Here is a 20,029-nt window from a genome sequence, read left to right on the forward strand (position 1 = left end):
AAAGAGAGGGGGGGAGGGCGGGATAGAGGGAGAAAGGAGACAGGCTTGGGTTCTGCTTTTATTGGAGTTGAGCATAGGTTTCAAGGCTCACTCTTTATTGGTGAATTGAAAACATAAGAGCAAGAATTTTAAGTGCAGGAAGAGAAAAAAACAAGTAGCCCAAATGGTCCGTAATGGAAATCAACCCAGATCTCAAAATCCAAGGAGCCTCAGTTAAGGGAGGGGGCTCTTCATCCAGCTTCCTGGTAATGTGTTTATCAGAGATCGTGGTTTTGAAGTGGCTGCCTCCTTGGAGTGGTTGCCTGGGCAATCTAAGCTTAAGACAGGTACTTGCACTGCAATTCCTCATGTGTTTGTGGTGACACTGATGTAAACAAACCTACAGCACTGCTGCCGGTCTATAAAAGTGGAGCACATACAATGAGAGTAGTTTGTGTAAGTGCACTCTGTGGTGCTCACATAAGGACAAAAATCACCTCATGACGCATTTCTCAGGACCTATCCCCCCCCCCCCCAACCCCCATTCTTAAGTGGAGCATGACTGTACAATAGCCCCGGCAATCTTCCTGTGATTGGGTCCTCTCCACATTCAATGTCACACCGCCTGGCTAATCCTGCACCAAATCCTCTAGTAACCTCGCCTTAAACCTCAGCTGCTAACGGGCTTTTCTGCTCAAGTGTCCTTTCCCCATGTACCTCCCAGAAATAACCGAAATTATGGCATTCTTCTTCCTTGGCCAAATGCTAAGTTTCTGAAAGTTTTGCTAACTCACTGAATTTAAGCGCCGCCTAGTACATAGTGGTTAGTGGGAGGTAAGAGGAAATCTAGCCAGAACCTAAAGAAAATTATTCTATGGGAAGTTGAACCTAAGTGGAAAATGATAAGCTATGTATATGCTTCTAGAGCTTTAAAAGGAAACCTGGGTATGCTTATCCAAATTGCTTCGTCTAGTTTGATGGACAGGTGCATTGGGATGCTGATGATCTAAATTTAGAAGTACACTTACATATGGGAGAAATGATTTGAATTTCCATCCACCTGAAGGCAAATCTTATTAACATGAACTACTTTACAGTGGGCACAACGAGATGTTATAAAGGTGCCCACCTGTGTTCCTGAAAGACCCTGACAGCAGCAACAGCTGGGATTAAAGGAAGCAGCAGGCCATGACTGCACATCTCACTGTTCTGGTGGCTCTGAGAGATCAAAGATACCGCGAGACCAAGCATTGCAGAAAATAGCGTGGCTTCCTCTTTCCAAGACACTCTTGGCCACTGAACTGATGCTCTTGTAGAAGACATCTGTTTGTAGGTGATGACTGAGAAAATGGAATAAGTATATAGCATAAATCTTCTTGCCCCCAATTCCCTACTCTGCCAGCCATCACTAGTACATGTGGGTGTTAATTTGGTAGCTGTCCCAGATTTCAGAAAAGCGGATGGTTTTCAGCTAAAAATGGTGACTTGAGGATACATTTAACTACCCTTTATTCCATCCAAGTTAACCACTGGAATCACCTGTAACTATTATAAACAAGAAAACATCTTACAGCAATTCTGGTCATTTAAAAAGGAAGAAATGTTTGCTAAATAGTATAGCCCTGGCCAGTGTGGCTCAGTTGGTTGGGCATCATCCCATGCACCAAAAAGTTTGATTCCCAGTCAGAGCACATGCCTGGGTTGCAGGCTGGGTCTCCAGTAGGGGACGTGGAAGGCAGCTGAAGGATGTTTCTCTTTCTCTCTCTTTCTCTCTCTCTCCCCCTTACTCTCCATAAAAATCAATAAAAATATATTTTAAAAATTCTTAGTATGTATCTGGTAATATATTTGAAATTTATAGAGAAGTATATAAATTATAAATATACATATGTGATAAATATAAATTATAAAAATTATTTTAAAAGTGGGGAAAGCCTGAGTAGTCAATTTTTTAAAAATAAGTTTAAAATCAAATAAAGCAGCTTGCCAAAAATGACATATCTTATAGGAAGCAGAGCATGAATTTGAAATTTCACAGCATCTAAAACAATATGGAAAGCTTCTCAATTTATTTTAAGAACTTCCATAATATTGTTAGCAAACCTGACCAAAATAGCAAATGCACACACACCATGTAGATTAAGTTCACTTAACATAGAGATGGAAAAAGCAAAAATAAAACATCAGAAAATCAAATGCATATTAAAATAAAATAATACACTATAACAATGTTTATTTCAGTAATGCAAGTGTTATTTATTCAGAAAATGTATAATATTGCATTAATAGATCGAAGGAAAAAATCCCATAATAATTTTGATAAATTTGATATATCAAAGGCATCCTATATAATAAAGCCTAATATGCAAATTGACCCAACGGTGGGATGACTGGTGGAACGACCAGTCGCTATGACACACACTGACCACCAGGGGGCAGATGCTGAACACAGAAGCTGCCCCCAGCCTGCAGGCCCAAGGCCAGCCAAGGCAGGTGCCAGCAAGAGCCTCCCAATCACCCTGCAGGTCGTCCCGGAGAGGGAGGTGACCAGCGGTGGCAGCAGGGAGTGGGGCCAGCAAGCAGGTGGCACCAGGCGGCTCAGGCGGGTGCCCGCAGGAGCCCCCAGATAGCCCCACCAGTCACCCCACAGATTGGCCCTGATCGCCAGCCAGGTCTAGGGACCCTACCCATGCCTGAATTTCATGCACCGGGCCTTTAGTTTAATATATAAGTCAATGTCATTTTCTAATAAAAACTCTAAGACATTTTCTTAATATGATTCAGACTTTTTTCCCCCTCAAGAAAGCAGTCAGGACAATAGTCAAGTGAAACCTAGATATATTTCCGTTGAAGTTTGGAATCTATGTATGTAAAACCCTAATGGACTGACTGGTGGAACAATCGAATAACCAACCGGTCACTATGATGTGCACTGACTACCAGGAGTGCATGCATGGAATATGGCGGGCGTCGGCCGCAGTGGGAGGGTGGAGCAGGTGAGTGGGGGTGCCAGACCAAGGTGGGGCACCGATCGCTGCATTGGGGTGAACCTCTGGTGGTTACTGAAAATTCTTTGCTCCCATGCATCAGGCCTCTAGTATGATATAAGGGAAGTAAAAGTCCACAAATTTTTTTTTTTTGCCTGGGGTTAGGTTAGAAGTTGCAGGATAAGAAAGAGAGAAGGGAGTAATGTGGTCATGTGGTCACTCCAGAGTTGTCTCTCCAAGCTTTGTCATTTAAAGGGACAGAGTGATATGAATTGACTCCATCACGAGGGCTGAGGAGTTTGTCCCCTATCCCCCTGTTGGCAATTCTAAGAGGAAGTCATACAGGAGACTCCATTCCAGCACCTCTGGCTATCACGTAAAATTGACACAGACAGTGTCTAAGATCTTTTATTAAATCTAAGTTACTTTCAACTAAAAGACATAATAAAGAAAGATGTTGCCGTAACCTGTTTGGCTCAGTGGATAGAGCGTCGGCCTGTGGACTCAAGGGTCCCAGGTTCGATTCCAGTCAAGGGCATGTACCTTGGTTGTGGGCACATCCTCACTAGGGAGTGTGCAGGAGGCAGCTGATCGGTGTTTCTCTCTCATCGATGTTTCTAACTCTCTATCCCTCTCCCCTCCTCTCTGTAAAAAATCAATAAAATATATTAAAAAAAGAAAGAAAGATGTTATCACCATGATATGTTTGTAAGATATAGTCCAACATCAAAGATAATGTAATGTGAAAAAAAATAATGCACAAATTAGAATCAACAAAATATGACAGCACTCTTAATCTGTAAACTCAGGTGATGTCTTAATTTTAGCAACCTCTGTCTCTAAGTTAGCATTTGGCATATAGTAGGTGGTCAATAAATGCTGAAGGAAAAGGGAAAGGGGGAGGGGGAGGGGAAAAGGGAGAGAGGGAGGGAGGAAGGAAGGAAGAAAGGAGAAAGGAGGGAGGGAGGGAGGCTTGACTATACAGCATCTGAATATAGTCCTCAGAATGATACATAACCTTCTTCCTTTTCATTCTTTTAAAGTCCAAATTTTGGTTCATATTCTCCAACATTTCTGTTCTAACTAGCTCATTCATAACTACAAGTTCTTTCCCCAGGGGATTTCAGCTTGCCCCATTGCCTGAAATCATCAGAGATCCTAAATTTACTCTCCTCACTTCCAGTTTTGCCCTTCCTCCTGTCCAAAGCATTCCTCAAAGCTTTTTTATGCACAGTGTTCTGGGGTGCAATTATGCCAGGTGAAAAACAGAACAGCTGGCCACAAGGAAGGTATCTAAGAGGCTCAAAGCATAAAAGGAATATACCGGTCAGCAAAGTAAGACAGGTAGAGACATAGTGGTCTCTCAAATGAATTCAGCAGGCCTTGTCAACAACTCAAACTGCTGAAGACAATACCTAATCTTCTGATTCCTCAAGAATACAGCTTTTCATAATTGCACATTATAATTTGTTTCCTGTGCATGAATGCACGTGTTTTCTTCTCTCAGCAAGGCTATTAGACAAGGTTTCTAAAGCCAAGGCCTAGGTGATTGAAAAGGTACATATTTAATAGGTGATTATCGAGCTATTTTTGTCAGCAGTTGCCTTGACCCAAAGGACTTGGAAATATTTCTACTGTTGGAAGACACCAGTCTCTGGTTTTCCTTTTATCTTGCTGGCTTCTCTTTGGTCTCTTTAACTTGCAACATTTCTTCCACATTACTGAAAATTGGAGAGCTCCCAGAATTCCTTCCCTAGCTCTCTCTTCTTTTTGTGTGTTTTATTTTTTATATAATTTTTTAAATTTTGAAATACTAGATTCATTCAAAGGAATACATACAGCATTTTTGTGAGTGATGAAGCATAATAGTAAAATCAACCCATACAGGACGAGGACTAAGGTGGGGCAAATGAGGCAACTGGTTTGGATGCAAAATTTAAGAGGCAAAAACAAACAAAATATGACAATTTTAGATAAAAGTGGGATCTGACTCTGTACTTCTATACTTTCTCACCCTAATCCCAGAACTCTGTTTGCAATAAAATTTTGTTTAGAAAACCAGGTGGCTGGCCTGAGTGCAGTGATTTGGTAATTTGATTTTCTTAATATAGTATTAAAATATGATTTATCTCTACTACTGAGCTTTTTGGCATCCCTTAACTTAGTACCTGAGGCCAGTGCCTCACTTAACCGCTGCTTTTTCACAGCCCTGTCCACTACCCAGTGTATGAAATGGGAAATGTTGTTTGATTTTGCTAGCTGGCAAACTTTATAAAATTAAATTGTAGCCCTAGCCAGTTTGGCTCAGTGGTTAATCAATGGAAAAAATACCCTCGGGTGAAGATTAACAAAAACTACAATGTAAACTTTATAAAACTTGAAAGTATTCTTCTAAGCCATGGTTTGTTCTTCACTTGATATTAAGCCTCAACAAGTCCTCCATGCTTATGTGAGCAGCTGTAGTTGACCCATCTTCTTGGTTATCCACAGTTCTTTCATATGACAACATCTTTATTTACTTGTCCATTTTCCTACTGATAGATACATGGGTTGTTTCCAGATACTTGTCATTACAAACCTTGCTTCAGTGAACCATCTTGTACATGTCTACTATCCACAGTTTGAGAGGCTCTGTAGGCCCAGTCTATTCCTGGGAAGAGAACTACTGAGTTACAGGGTATGGGCAAGTTGGAATTTACTAGATAATGCCATATTATGGTCTGAAATGCTTGTACCAATATTCACTACCACCAGCAAGAGTTTCTGTTGCTCCGCAGGCCCAACAGAATAAAACTTTTTACAACTTTTTAATTTTTGTTAATCTAGTGGGTGTCAAGTGATATCTCACTTATGTTTTCATTTTCTTGTATTTCCATGGTAATAATGAGATTGAACATGTTTTGGTATGCTTATTGAGTATTCAGATTTCCTCTTTAAAATATTTGCTCATGTATTTGTCCTAATATTATAATAAAATATAATTAATGTAACATAGGTACAAGAATATATAGATATAACAGAATTTACATATTTTGTCAGTCTTTTTCTTCTTAATTTTTTCAGAAATTCTTAATATATTCTGAATATCAATCTTCTTTGTATGTATTCCAATGTCTTCTCTAGGTTTTTGACTTGTCCTTCTATTTTTTTATAACACCTTTTCATAGACAAAAAAATCTTAATGTAGTCAAATTTATCTTTATTTTTAAAATATTTTTATTATTAGAAAGAGAAGAAAGGAGAGGGAGAGAAACATTGATGTGAAAGTGAAATACTGATTGGCTGCCCCCTATTAAGGTTCCCACAACCCAGACATGTACCCTGACTAGGAACCAAACCGGCAACTTTTGGCACCCAAACAACTGAGCCACACCAGCCAGGGCTATCATCTTTATCTTTTCTTGTTAGTACTTTTTGTTTCTTGCTTAAGAAATAATTTCCAGCAGTGCCCTCAGTGGTCCCGGATCTGTCTCTTGCTACAACAGTGTGGAACGAACAGACCCAGGGACACCCCTTCTTCCAGCCTCAGGCCACGCTCCTGCATCTTATCCAGTCACAACCTTCAGAACCACCTCTGAGACCAGCCAACACACCGTGTTTTTTCTACCTTAACTCCTTATTGCTGAACAACCGTGAGCTCCCAAATTCGTCAGAGTTATTCCACCCAGGTGGAGGCTGCGGTCAACCGCCTGGCCATCCTGCACCTGCGGGCCTGACACCTACCTCTCTCTGGGCTTCTATTTCCCCGTGAAGATGTGGCTCTGGAGGGCGAGTTGGTGGAGAAGCGCGAGGGCGCTGAGCTTCTCTTAAAGCTGCAAAACCAGCTCCGTAGCGGCATTCTCTCCCAGGACCTGCTGAAGCCTCCCCAAGGTGAGTGGGCAGAACTCAGGGTCATGGAAGCCACCCTGGCCTTGGAGAGGACCTGAATCAGACCCTTTTGGAGCCGCAGGCCCTGGTTCTACCCGCGCAGACCCTCAGCTCTGTGGCTTCCTGGAGAACCACTTCCGGGGTGAGGAGGTGAAACTCATCAAGAAGATGGGCGACACCTGACTCACCTCCGCAGGCTGGCGGCCCCCGGGCTGGGCGGGGCGGGGATCTCTTCCAAAGGCTTTCCCTCAAGTGGACTAGGAGCCTGTGGAGCCCAGAGGCCTTTGAGGGCCCCCTATGCATTCCCTTGGGTCTGGCTTTTACCTGAACTACCAGCCATTCCTTTAACCACCCTGAAGCCCTCTCCCATGCATTGAACCAAATGAAACAATAAAGCTTTTTGCAGAAAAAAAGAAAAAATAATTTGGTAAGGATTTACATCATTTAAACATTTGTCTTCATTCATCTGAGCATGGTCCATTCCTCCATTTATTTGGTTCTTTACTGTGGGTAACGGGTTAAATGGTACCTCCCTCCCCCGCAAAGATATGTCCATGCTCTGACCCCTGGAACCTGTGAATGTGGCCTTATTTGAAAAAAGAATCTTTGATGTAATTAAGGATCTTAAGATGCTATCACCCTGGATGATTCAGTTGGATATTACGTCTAATGGCAAATGCCATAAGAGACAGAAGAGAAAACAGAGAGAAGGCCATGCAAAGGTGGAGTCAGAAATCAGAGCTATGCAGCCACAAGCCAAGGACACCTGGGAACACCATGCTAATCTTGCATGTCATTTGTTGTATTTATTTGCAAGTTCCTTATTTTTATTGCTATTGTAAATGGAGTCTTTTATTTATTTTTTTAAACAGAATTTTTATTTTATTTATTTATTTATTTTATTGCTTAAAGTATTACAGAGGGTATTACATATATGTCCTCCCCCTCCCCCGCCCCCCGCCGCCTGACAATCCCCTGGCCTTCTTAGATTTCTCTTTATCATAATACCGTTTTTGTTTATAGAAACACCCATTTTTAACAATCCCCTGCCCTCCCCTACCCCCCAGTGTCTTATGTCCACTATTGTAAATGGAGTCTTTTAGAGTTTATGTTTGTTAGTGGTTTATTGATGATATTCAGGAAGGCAATTAATTTTGGACACTGACCTTGTTTCTAGAAACTTTTTCAAAAAATTTTTCGAATTAACATATGTCAACGTCTTATTGAGATCTTGCATGCATGCAAGAAAAAATGCTCTTTGTAGGTCAATTAAAATATTTCTTCTTGGTAGAAACATTTTTTAGAAAATGGGAATGGATCAGATATAGAAAAAACTGTCTGGTTGAAGGTCGCTAGATTCTTGACTGGTAGTCACCTGATAGTCAACTGGGTGTATCACTATCCAGAACAAGGCTTTATTCCATCATTAGAAACTGGCATAAGGGTTTGTTAGAAATGCTCATTTGCCCCAGAAGGAGGGTGTGAATTACAGCCTGTAAAAGGATGTGTCCCAGATCATTTTTTCTTTTATGCAAATATTCCAACTTCCACTCTACCTCATCTCCCATTTTCTCAACCTGTAGACTCATTTTTAAAGTACAATTATAAATCTAATCATGCTAGTCCTAATCACTAGTAAAAATGCCATTGTTTTTGGATAGAAGCCAAAATCCTTAAATGGGTGGCCCATAAGGCCATGCAGGACTTGCCCCTGTCTCATTACTCTTACACTGGTGCTCTGGGCTACAATCACATTGGTTTTCTCTTAGCATTTGAGAACCAAAGTACTTCCATGTCTTATCAAGGCAAGTACTTTCTAAAAGCTATTTCCTCTGCCTGAAATCCTCTTTCCCCATCTCTCTCCTGGCCAATTCCTCACCATTCTTCACAGTTCAGCTTAATTTTCAATTCTGTTATCATGAGCCTTCCCTGATCCATCAATATAAATAATAAATTAGAATCCCCTCTTACTGTTTCTTTTAACTCCTATTATCTCTCCCTGTCAGCACTTAGAGATTTTTTTCCTATTAATACTTTAAATTTATTTTTTAATTTATATTAACTGAAATTCACAAATGCACAGTCTTGTAACCACTACCACAAACAAGATACAGAATCATTGGGCCATCCTCAAAATTTCCCTCATGTTATCTTTTTGTAGTCAGTCCCTCCTCTCCCCCTCAACTCCTGCAACCACTATAGTTTTGCCTTTTCCAGAATATTATTTAAATGTCATTTAAAAAGAGTATGGTACTGGCATAAAAATAAACATATAGATCATTGAACAGAATAGAGAGCCCAGAAATATATCCATGCATATATGGCCAATTAATTTCACAACAAAGAAGCCAAAAATATACAATGAGGAAAGGACAGTTTTTTCAATAAATGGTGCTAGAAAAATTGAACAGCCACATGCAAAAGAATGAAACTGGACCAAAAAGTAGATCAAAAGAGATTATCGGTATAAACATAACTGTAGAACCTGAAACTATAAGCTCCTTGACATAGAACTTGGCAATAATTTTTTTTTTAATCTGACACCAAAAGCAACAGAAGCAAAAATAAATAGTGGGACCACATCAAACTAAAAGGCTTCTGCACAAATTCCAGAACCAGATAAAGACATTACAGAAAAAAAAAGAATTGCAGGCCAATATCCCTAACGAACATAGATGCTAGAATCCTCAACAAAATATTAGCAAATCAGATCCAGCAATATATTGAGAATATCATACACCATGACCAAGTATGATGCAAGGGGTGCAAGACTGGTGCGGTATTCACAAATCAATAAATGTGATACATGACATAAACAAATTGAAAGACAAAACTCACATGCTCATGTCAACAGATGAGGAAAAAGCATTTGACAAAATCCAACACCCATTTTTTGACAGGAACTCTCAGCAAAGTGGGAATAGAGGAATCGTATCTCAACATAATGAAGGTCATATGTGACAAACCTACAGCCAACATCTTACGCAGTGGGCAAGAACTAAAATCATTTCCCCTAAGAACAGGAACAAGACAGAGTAGGGGGAGAGGGAGCATTCTGGGGTCAAGAGAGGAAAAAAGGGGACAAATGTAACACTTTCAACACTAAAGCTTTAAATAAAGGTTAAGCACAAACAAAGAAACTATCAACAAAAAAACGGCAACCTACCGAATGGGAGAAAATATTTACAAATCATCTATCTATCTAATAATAGACAAACAGGGTAACTGACCGTACCTTCACTATGCCTCCCATTGGATAATCAGCACAATATGCAAATTAACTGCCAACAAAGATGGCAGTTAATTTGTATACATAGGCTCCAAGCAGCAGAGCGAAGACTGAAGGCGAGCCGGAGCCACGAAGATGGAAGACGGAAGGAGGCTCTAGCCAGGGCCGCAAAGACGGAGGACGGAAGGTGACTCCGGCCGGAGCAAAGGCCTGGGTCCCGGGTGCCGGAGGAAAACCAGTGCCGGCAGCCAGGAGAAGGGAAGGCCTATTGCACGAATCTCTTCATGCAACAGGCCTCTAGTATCTAATCTAATAATAGACAAACAGAATGATTGACCGTACCTTCACTACGCCTCCCATTGGCTAATCAGCGAGATATGCAAATTAGCCACCAACAAAGATGGTTAATTTGCATACGTAGGCGCGAAGTAGAGCAGCAAAGGCGCTGAAGGTGGCTCCGGCTGGAGCAGTGAAGGTCTGGGTGCGGGAGGAAAACCGATGCCAGCAGCTAGGGGAAGGGAAGGCCTATTGCACGAATCTTTTCATGCAACAGGCCTCTAGTATATATATAAAAGCCTAAGTGAACAAATGACCAGAATGACCAGAACAACTGGTTGCTATGACACGCACTGACCACCAAGGGGCAGATACTCAGTGCAGGAGCTGCCCCCTGGTGGTCAGTGCGCTCCCACAGCAGGAGCACCGCTCAGCTGACCAACCCATCCCAATGGCCCACCAGCCAGGTGGCAGCCACTCACTCCCTCAGCGGTCCTGCAGATCCAATCTCCAGAGAATGGGCCAGGCACCAACAAACCAGTGTTGTTGGCACAATCCTGACAGCACTGCTGGCCTCCTGGAAGTCAGCCTCAGGCACCATGACTGCTTCCCTTCCCTAGATGCTCCCCAAGGAAGAAACAATATAAAAGCAGCCGCCAGGTGGCTTCTGACAACCGGTGCGAATGTCAGCGGGACAGATCCAGATCCCAGGCCACAAGGGCATCCCACCACCCACCCAGAGAGTCTCTATTATGTCCCCCCCCACACCCTCGGAACCCCACCCGAGCACGAATTCGTGCATCAGGCCTCTAGTCTGTATATATAAAAGCCAAGTGACCAGAATAATGGAACAACCGAACGACTGAAACAACCGGTCACTATGACAACACACTGCTGCAGCCAATCAGCCCGATTGGGCCCCACCCAACCTCCTGAAGCCCCTCCCCCTGGCCAGCTGGGCCCCCAATCAGCTCCCCCCCATTGGCGCAGAGCTGGCAGACCTCCCACAGCCCCCCTGTGGCCAGCCCAACCCTGATCAGGGGCGGGGCTGATGGCCAACCTCCCCATATCTCCTTCCCCCCCGCCAGCCTGGCCCCAATCGGCCCCCATTGGGTTGGGCCGGCCAGCCCCACCTGTGCACAAATTCATGCACCAGGCCTCTAGTATATTTAATAAAGACTTAATATGCAAAAAAAACTCAGACAACTCAATAACAAAACAACAAAAATCTGATTAAAAAATGGGCAAAAGATTTGAATAGATATTTTTCCAAAAGACACTATTAATCATCTACATTATTAATCATCAAAGAAATGCAAATCAAAATCACAATGGTATAAGCCATACCAAAAATATTATATAGCAATAAAAATAATGAATTACTATTAAAGATTGACGTAGATTTTCAATATAATTAAGGAAGAGGGAAATAATATGTAACACTATTTTTGCAAATATTAAACAAAAAGCAATATTATGCATATTTCCAAGTTGCAAATATATTATAAAATGCACAGAATGAAAAAGGATACTCATCATTTTAATAATGTGGTTACATTTGGAAAGACACTGGATTTGGTAGGGAGCATGGTCAAAGATTTTAATATTCTTATTATTTTTATTCAGTTCAAGAAGACTGTATTAATTTAGAACTATATATTAATTTAGAAATAAACATTTTTTAAACTCTTTATTGTTGAAAGTTTTAATATGCCTCCCCTTCCCCCCTAGAAATAAACATTTTAAAAAATCAAATTGCTTTCTTAATGTACCTAGTTCTGCTACATACATAGATTTCTAATAATCAAGACCAAATATTTTATATGATGAACAGATAGTATACCCACATGGTTATGAGCATGTGAACTAATTAATCTATACCATAGCGAATATAGAAATCTTTAGCTAAATTTAATCAATTTAACTATTGATTGACTTAGTCTTATATGTTAATTTCATGACTAAGGCATTTAAATTCCATATAGATCAGAGTGTGCAAACAAAAAAATTACCTATTTTACTTGCGCAATTTTTACTGTTTAAACTGTTTGGAATCTGGTGGATTAGAGACTTGCTTTGTTGGTTTCAGTTATAACGGACTTCATTACATCACAAAGTTTACTTGTTGCTATCCTTTAAAAAACTTCAGATCTATAATACCTCAAGTAGGTAAGTCATGAACAACTAAATGTTACATTTTAGCCAATCTGGAAATGTCTTTCTCTTTATTTTAATAAGTACTAGTTACTATTAACTATATATAATTCTTTGCCTTATAAATATGATCATTTGCAACGAAAGTATTAGTTTATAAAGAAGAATTAATAAATACTTACTTCTTAACTAATGGTTAAGAGGATTTTTAACACAATATCAATCTAGAAACACATCTATCTCACTTTATATTTTTGCATTAAATAATTACTATTCAGGGAAATAAGGGAGGGGGTGGTATTTGATGAGAACACATCTCAACTTAAAATGTTTCTTGGATTGAGAAGTTTTATGGTGAATTTTTTGTAAAGACAGGTACCTTACTTTTCCTCCATCACAGAATAAATTTATTTATACTTTATTAATGAAATAAAAAAAACTTTGCCAGTCATTTCCCTTTTTCATAATAGCTAACATAAATGTGTAACTGATTACTTCCCCAGGAAAGATCTAACAGTGGGATGTATTTCTCCTTCCATCTTCTTTTTTGTCTAGAAACCTAAGAATGAGGATTGTCATCAGTCGTGTTTTTGTCTTATTGTGCCTTTTAGGTGGTAAGTCATTAAAAAAGTATAAATCAAAATGAGGGAAATTTTTCTAAGAAATTACAGAAGCATAATATACGTGGTGTGTGGTCTAATTAAGGTGCTTAAAACAAGGCCTGACTAAGCTCTTATACAACATAATAAGAGCTAACAAATAAAGTTATAAAATAGAATAGCGTACTTCAGAAATAACTATGTAAAGAAACTATTTTACATATAATCTGAAGCTTTAAATTTAATTGTCAAATCAAAATGTATCAAGTGTTAAAAATCAACAATACATTTTTAAGACAAAAAAAGACTAAAAGGAAGTAAATGGGATCTGAGAATATGTGTATAAGTATTCAGGTAACTGAAAATTTACAATCAGCATGAAGGCCTAAAAGTGAAGGCATCTTCTTCAGTCATAATAAAGACTGTGGGAAACAAGGTTTGAAGAAGAAGATCATGGATATTGGGTGTGGAATCAGAGAGAGGAGGGACCATCTGAGAGGGAGAGAAAGAAGGCAGTGACATCAAAAGTTTGGTAGCTCCAGTGACCTGGTGTGGTTACTAAGAACAAGGGTTTGGGATTCCAACAAACCCTTTTAAGCCTATCTCTGCCAGTTGAGCAAACGACTTAAAATCAGTTTTCTTTTACGTGAAATGTGGGCAACTACAACACCTGCTGGAAAGGTTTATTATGGGAAATAATTGGACTAATACTGGTAAATGGCTTATCAATTGGCATACGTTTAGTTCCTAAAAGATATTTGTTGATTGATACTTGATTATGGACTGAAAGTCTGCCATGCTTAATGGGAAAACCAATGTGAAATGTCCAGAGTGTCTTCAGTTGAGGTTGAAACTGGGAAGAATAGTCAGGAGAGATTAATTAGCCTCATCAGCCAGACTATTTTCTATTAAAAGTGATCTCTTCTAACATCAACATGACAGAGGGAGATATAAACTACATTGCACACAATGTCTAGTAAACTCTTCTTTGAGTTATCAATGAATAGGAGTGAATGGCAATGCTCTTCATATATTACTAGAGGCCCGATGCACGAAGATTCATGCAAGAATGGGCCTTCCTTCCCCTGGCTGCTGGCACTGCCTTCACGCTGGCTCAGAGCCGCCTTTCTGCCTTCACTCCAGCCCAGAGCCGCCTTTCTGCCTTTCCACACTGCCCAGAGGCCCAGAGTGTCTGGGGTGGTGCGGAACATTATGCAAATTAAACCACCATCTTTGTTGGGTTGATTTGCATACTTACTCCTGATTGGCTGGTGGGTGTCGTGAAGGTACGGTCAATTTGCATCTTTCTCTTTTATTAGTGTAGATAAGGGGACTATGAACACGAAGATGAATTGTAGCTGAATTTCAGAAGAATCTTTCATAATCAGAGCTGGTTTTAGTAGTGATGAGCTCTCCATCACTTGCCAAGGCTCCCTGAGGAGTTATCAAAATGGAGATTCCTGAATTTGGTAGAACCAGTGGTTCTCAAAAACTGGTCTTCATATCTATATCTCAGTCACATGACTTCTGCTGTTTCTGCATGTCTAAAATACAGATTCCTGAGCCCCAACCCCTGTAGATTCTTACTTGGGGGAGGGGGTTCCCTCTGGGAATCTGTGCTTATTTAACTACTTAAGTAAATCGAATTCAAAATCAATTTTGGAAACAGATCTTCCAGATGATATCTTCCACTCTTATGGATGTTGACCACGTTTTAAGAATTTCTGGGTTATTTCTACATAACCAAAATTAATAACATTTTTTGAGCCATTGAATTTAAGTATTGAAGATAAGCAATCTATAAACATGAATCAAGCAATAAATACTGACAGAATTTACTATGTATAATGTGCTGCTTTAGACATTGAAAAGAAGACCTAATAGTGGCCATATGGCTGAAATGAATTTTTCTGGCTAAATAACTTTGAATTGATTTAATTAGGCACTGAGGAACTAAATACATTTTAACCAAGTAAGTTTTTTAGACCACCTGGCCTAATTTCTAATTAGTAACAGTTCAGAGTACTTGCAATTCATGAAATGTAGCATATGTGAAACCAAATTTTTAAAATATTGCTTACTTTTTAAAGTTGAAAATCACTGCTTTATTTTTGGATCTCTCTTTCTTCCCCTGTTTTTCCTCTCTCTGGTTTTCATCTCTATTTTCCCCTTATATTTTCTCTCCAGTCCTTGGAGATGTTGAAGGTGTGATTTGTAGGTTATGCAACCTTTCATTGCCCTTCCATGGATGTCTTTTAGACTTTGGAACCTGCAGAACAAAACCTGGTCAGTACTGTTTTAAAGAGTATCACATTAAAGGTAAGCCACCTAAAAAAGAGAAAACATTTAAAATGAGCAGATTCTCTGAGCATTTACCTGAAGTACATTACAACCACAAAACAAAACAATAATATGGGCTGGATCTGGTCACTATCTCCAGCTTTGAAACATGAGAAATCTAAGAAATAGAAAGATTAAAAATTTTTCATGGCCCTAGCCAGCTTGGCTCAGTGGATAGAGCATCGGCCTGCAAACTGAAGGGTCCCAGGTTCGATCCCGGCCAAGGGCACATGCCTGGGTTTTAGGCTCCATCCTCAGTGCGGGGTGTGCAGGAGGCAGACAATCAATGATTCTCTCTCATCATTGATGTTTCTATCTCTCTCCTCCCTTCCTCTCTGAAATCAATAAAGAAATATATTAAAAAAAAATTTTTTTGCATGATGTTACACAGCTAATGAATGTCAGAGCCAACAGTCAAATGCAAGTACTCTGACTTCTGAGCACACATTCCTAATGAATCTATGTACTTCCTCATTGCACAGAAATCTCCACAAAGCAAAACTCTAAATTTCCTTATAGAATTGGAAGAGGAGATCAAATTTAGCTGGGAAAATGGAATAGAATTCAGGGGTCAGATCTGCTGGGGTTATAGGTTAAGAAGATTTCTTGAGCTTCGTTCACCTTGTCCAGTCTAAATCCCCTCTCTGCATCTCGAGTTCCCCGTGACTTGCACCTTTGCCAGTCAGGGCCCCTTCCTTTTGAAGGAGAAATGTGCCAAGGTGTTGTAATGTACCCCACGAATCACAGCAGGACGCCTCAAGAAGTCGAATTAAAGAGTCACATTTATTGCAATCCGGGACTATGAGGGGCCATTCCCCAAATCTCATAGTGATAAGATGGCCGCAAAACCAGACTTATATAGGCAAACATCACAAAGGTATTGATTACATCTCAAGGTTTGGAATGAGGAACCTGGTTTGCAAAAAAGCAGTTTACATAAGCAGAATTAAGCGTGTTAATTATAGTTTTGGGTCTCAGGGTCACTGAATTGACAGAAACACCTTATCTAGAGCCCTCGGGTCTTGAGACCACTGAGTTTCCAGGAACTCATTAGCTTGTGTTCTCGTTCTCTCTCTCTCTCTCTCTCTCTCTCTCTCTCTTTTGAAAAATCTTTATTGTTGAAAGTATTACATATATCCCCTTTCGCCCCCATTGACCTCTCCCACCCCTCCCTCACCCCCACCCCAGACCTTCACCACCCTATTGTCTGTGACCATGCCTGCCTTCCCTCTGAGGTTTGACAGTCTGTTCAAGAAAACAAGTATTAAAGGACTTTGCACAGAAGAAAGAGCCTGGAAGTTTATACAGCACAACATTGACAATAGTTCTCGGTGGGTCAAGGACCTAGTGACTGCAATGTTGTGAAGAGCAGTTTCCTCACTTGGAGATGTTGCCATATTGATACCGAATTTTTGGACTGGAACCCGGATTCTTTGTCCGCCGGAATCGAAGAATGAATCCACTCCACGGACAGAAAGTGGAATAGCAAAGGTGGAGATTTATATTGTTAAGCCAAACAGCAGGGTTAGAGTTAAACTACAGTTTCTACCTGAGATGGTTGCTACCATACTTCAAAGGCTCCCTGGAGTCCCCCTCCCTTCTTCAGTCATCTAGTCAGCTCGACATCAAAACCAGTTGTGTGGGGTTTTTTGAAAAATCTTTATTGTTGAAAGTATTACATATATCCCCTTTCCCCCCCATTGACCTCTCCCACCCCTCCCTCACCCCCACCCCAGACCTTCACCACCCTATTGTCTGTGTCCATGCCTGCCTTCCCTCTGAGGTTTGACAGTCTGTTCAAGAAAACAAGTATTAAAGGACTTTGCACAGAAGAAAGAGCCTGGAAGTTTATACAGCACAACATTGACAATAGTTCTCGGTGGGTCAAGGACCTAGTGACTGCAATGTTGTGAAGAGCAGTTTCCTCACTTGGAGATGTTGCCATATTGATACCGAATTTTTGGACTGGAACCCGGATTCTTTGTCCGCCGGAATCGAAGAATGAATCCACTCCACGGACAGAAAGTGGAATAGCAAAGGTGGAGATTTATTTAAGAACAAGTACAGACTCCCACGTGGGGAGAGGGAAGAGTCCTACAGAATGGACTCCCACGTAGGGAGGGGGACAGGGTCCCACTGAGTCCCTTTTCTCTAGTTTATAAAGGCTACAGATCTTTGTGCCTTGATATCCCCTCTGATTGGTCAGTATCCCCTTGATTTGGTCACTATAGCAACCCCTGAGCTCAAAGGTCAATCCTCACATGGGATGTGTGAGGCTCTCCTCCCTCATTGTTCTCCTATTCCCTCTGGGCTTGCTTCCTCCTTATTTTGTAAATATAGACCTTTCTTGGCTACTCCCAGTTCCCTTGTCTTATGGAAATATACCCGTTGCTGCTCCCTTGTCTTATGGAGATGTAGCTGCCCCTGGCTTCCTTGTGTAATGGAAAGGTACCTTCTCCCAGTCTGCAGCCCCCCGCTTTTCCATGGACCCCAATTCTAAAAAATTCCTAAGCCTGCTATGTTCCCCCCAAAGTCCTGCTTCAATATCTCAAGGATGTGAAACCATTAGAACTGGGATTCACCCTTTTGACAGTTTTAAAACAGAGTTTCTCATCTTTGATACTGTTGACACTGGCAGGATAATTGTTTGTTATGCAGGGCTATCTTGTGGATTGTACGATGTTTATTTAGCACATCCTGGCCTCTGCCCACTACATGCCAGTAATATCTTCCAAATCAAACAACAAAAATATCTCCTGCACATCATTTACTGTCCTGGGGGTGGGGGAGCAAAAGGGACCCCACCCCGTCAAGAGACGACTGTTTGCTCACGTTTCAACCACCCTATGTTTTGCTGCCTTTGGGGAATTACTCTTCTGTGCTTTCCCAGCCGAAGCTGGGATGCTGGGTACAGGACACGGCTGACACTGACTTTGAACTTCTGTGTATTTTCCTCAGTTTCTACAGTGAACATGTGTTACTTCCACAATGGGGGAAATTCAGTGAAGTCAAGGACACACCTCATTTTTGAGAAACACACATCTGAATGGTCCTTCTGAGGATTCAGCCCTTTGAATAATTCATGGCCTGGGTTAAACTGGGGGAGGGCATTAGGAAGCTTCCAAACCGCTAACCATTCAACAGTTTTATAGTCAATGGCAATCTCATGGCTTTTAGCTAGAGTTTGAAAGCTTTTTTTGTCTTACAATTTCAGGGCTTTTGTATTGCAATGTCCTCAATGAGAATACTTTTAGGTGGGAATTCTTAAAGGCAAGACGATTGTATCAAAAAAACCTTAGACTTTTGCTTAGTGTTTGTTGCTGTTTATTTTCTTTTTAATTTTATTTTTAATATATTTCTTTACTGGCTTCAGAGAGGAAGGAAGAGGGAGAAAGAGAAATAGAGACATCAATGATGAGAAAGAATCATTGATCAGCTGCCTTCCGCATGCCCCCCACTGGGGGTCAAGCCCACAACCTGGGCATACGCCCTTGACTGGAATCAAACCTGGGACCCTTCAGCCCGCAGGCTGATGCTCTATCCACTGAACCAAACCAGCTAGGGTTGTTTTATTTTTCAAAATATATTTTTATTGAGTTTAGAAAGAAAGGGAGAGAGAGAGAGATAGAAACATCAATGATGAGAGAGAATCAGCTGCCTCCTGCACACCCACTAGTGGGGATCAAGCCCCAAACCTGTGCATGTGCCCTTGACCAGAATCGAACCTGTGACCCTTCCAAAGCTCTAGCCACTGAGCCAAACCGGCGAGGGCGCTGTTTATTTTTTTAACCTGTTATCTGAGGCCAGGTAGGTTGCACCTCGCCAAAGACTGTCCCTGCCTCTCTGCCTCTTTGTTGCCTTCAGGTGGAATTACCTGGTTTTCTATTAAAGGCTGCACAGAGACCCAAGATGATTGCTTCAAGAGAAGTATGGTCCATGATATCATCCAGACTTCTCACTGCTGCCACCGTCCGTTGTGCAACTTCTGACCCAGAAGTCCTTCTCCAAATTGCTTGACTGATCAGTCAGTCTCAAAGCCGGACCTGCTCAGCACAGGATGACAGCTCCCATCCCTCCGCCCTCTGCAGAAACTTCAGACCTCTGCAGGTTGTAAAGAGTTATGATCTGAAACCGATGTGAGCTTTCAAGGTGCCCAGCTTCTCCCCCACCAACTCCAACTCATCTCAGAAACATCCTTTCAACACCATCTCTCTCCTCTCCTCTTTCTGCTTAATTCCCCTTCCGATGATTTCATGGCTACAAGAAGTAAAAATGTGAGTGCTTCCCTGAGTCGAATTATGTACATCGTCTCTAGTTTACTCATTTTCCTAAATATTCCCATAGTCCATAATATAGTGACGAGTGAACTGTAGCGCAAGACACCCAATGACCTGGAAGTGTTCATTTAATTTCCAAAGTAAGCTGCTTTGCTCTTTTGGGGTAATTTACGGTATGGAAAAAAACTGATTTAACAAATACCATAGGAAAAATAAGCCATATAGCAGCAAACCAGACCTGACAGAACTATGACCCAAAATGGCAAAGGGCTCAAACAGGTGCAAATGTCGACACTTATTTCTCTCATTTGCATCAGGATT

At 41.0% G+C, this 20,029-nt stretch overlaps 1 protein-coding gene across 1 annotated transcript; it reads left to right on the forward strand.

Moving 5' to 3' along the window:
• The first annotated feature begins 2,932 nt into the window (after positions 1 to 2,932).
• On the forward strand, positions 2,933 to 19,420 carry LOC102752564 (chromosome unknown open reading frame, human C9orf57). The gene is made up of 5 exons (XM_006765300.1): positions 2,933 to 2,975; positions 6,720 to 6,836; positions 13,104 to 13,106; positions 15,279 to 15,410; positions 19,296 to 19,420. Exons 1-5 carry the CDS (start codon positions 2,933 to 2,935, stop codon positions 19,418 to 19,420), a joined length of 420 nt encoding a protein of 139 aa, XP_006765363.1.
• Positions 19,421 to 20,029: the final 609 nt, after the last annotated feature.

Source organism: Myotis davidii, unplaced genomic scaffold (genome assembly GCF_000327345.1).
Source record: "Myotis davidii unplaced genomic scaffold, ASM32734v1 scaffold616, whole genome shotgun sequence".
NCBI lineage: Eukaryota > Metazoa > Chordata > Mammalia > Chiroptera > Vespertilionidae > Myotis > Myotis davidii.

Coding starts and splice junctions, on each gene's coding strand:
- LOC102752564 (XM_006765300.1), top strand. CDS start 2,933: ATGGAATATGGCGGGCGTCGGCCGCAGTGGGAGGGTGGAGCAG. Junction 2,976..6,719: donor GCAGTGGGAGGGTGGAGCAG/GTGAGTGGGGGT, acceptor TTCCCCGTGAAG/ATGTGGCTCTGGAGGGCGAG. Junction 15,411..19,295: donor TAAAGAGTATCACATTAAAG/GTAAGCCACCTA, acceptor TGTTGCCTTCAG/GTGGAATTACCTGGTTTTCT.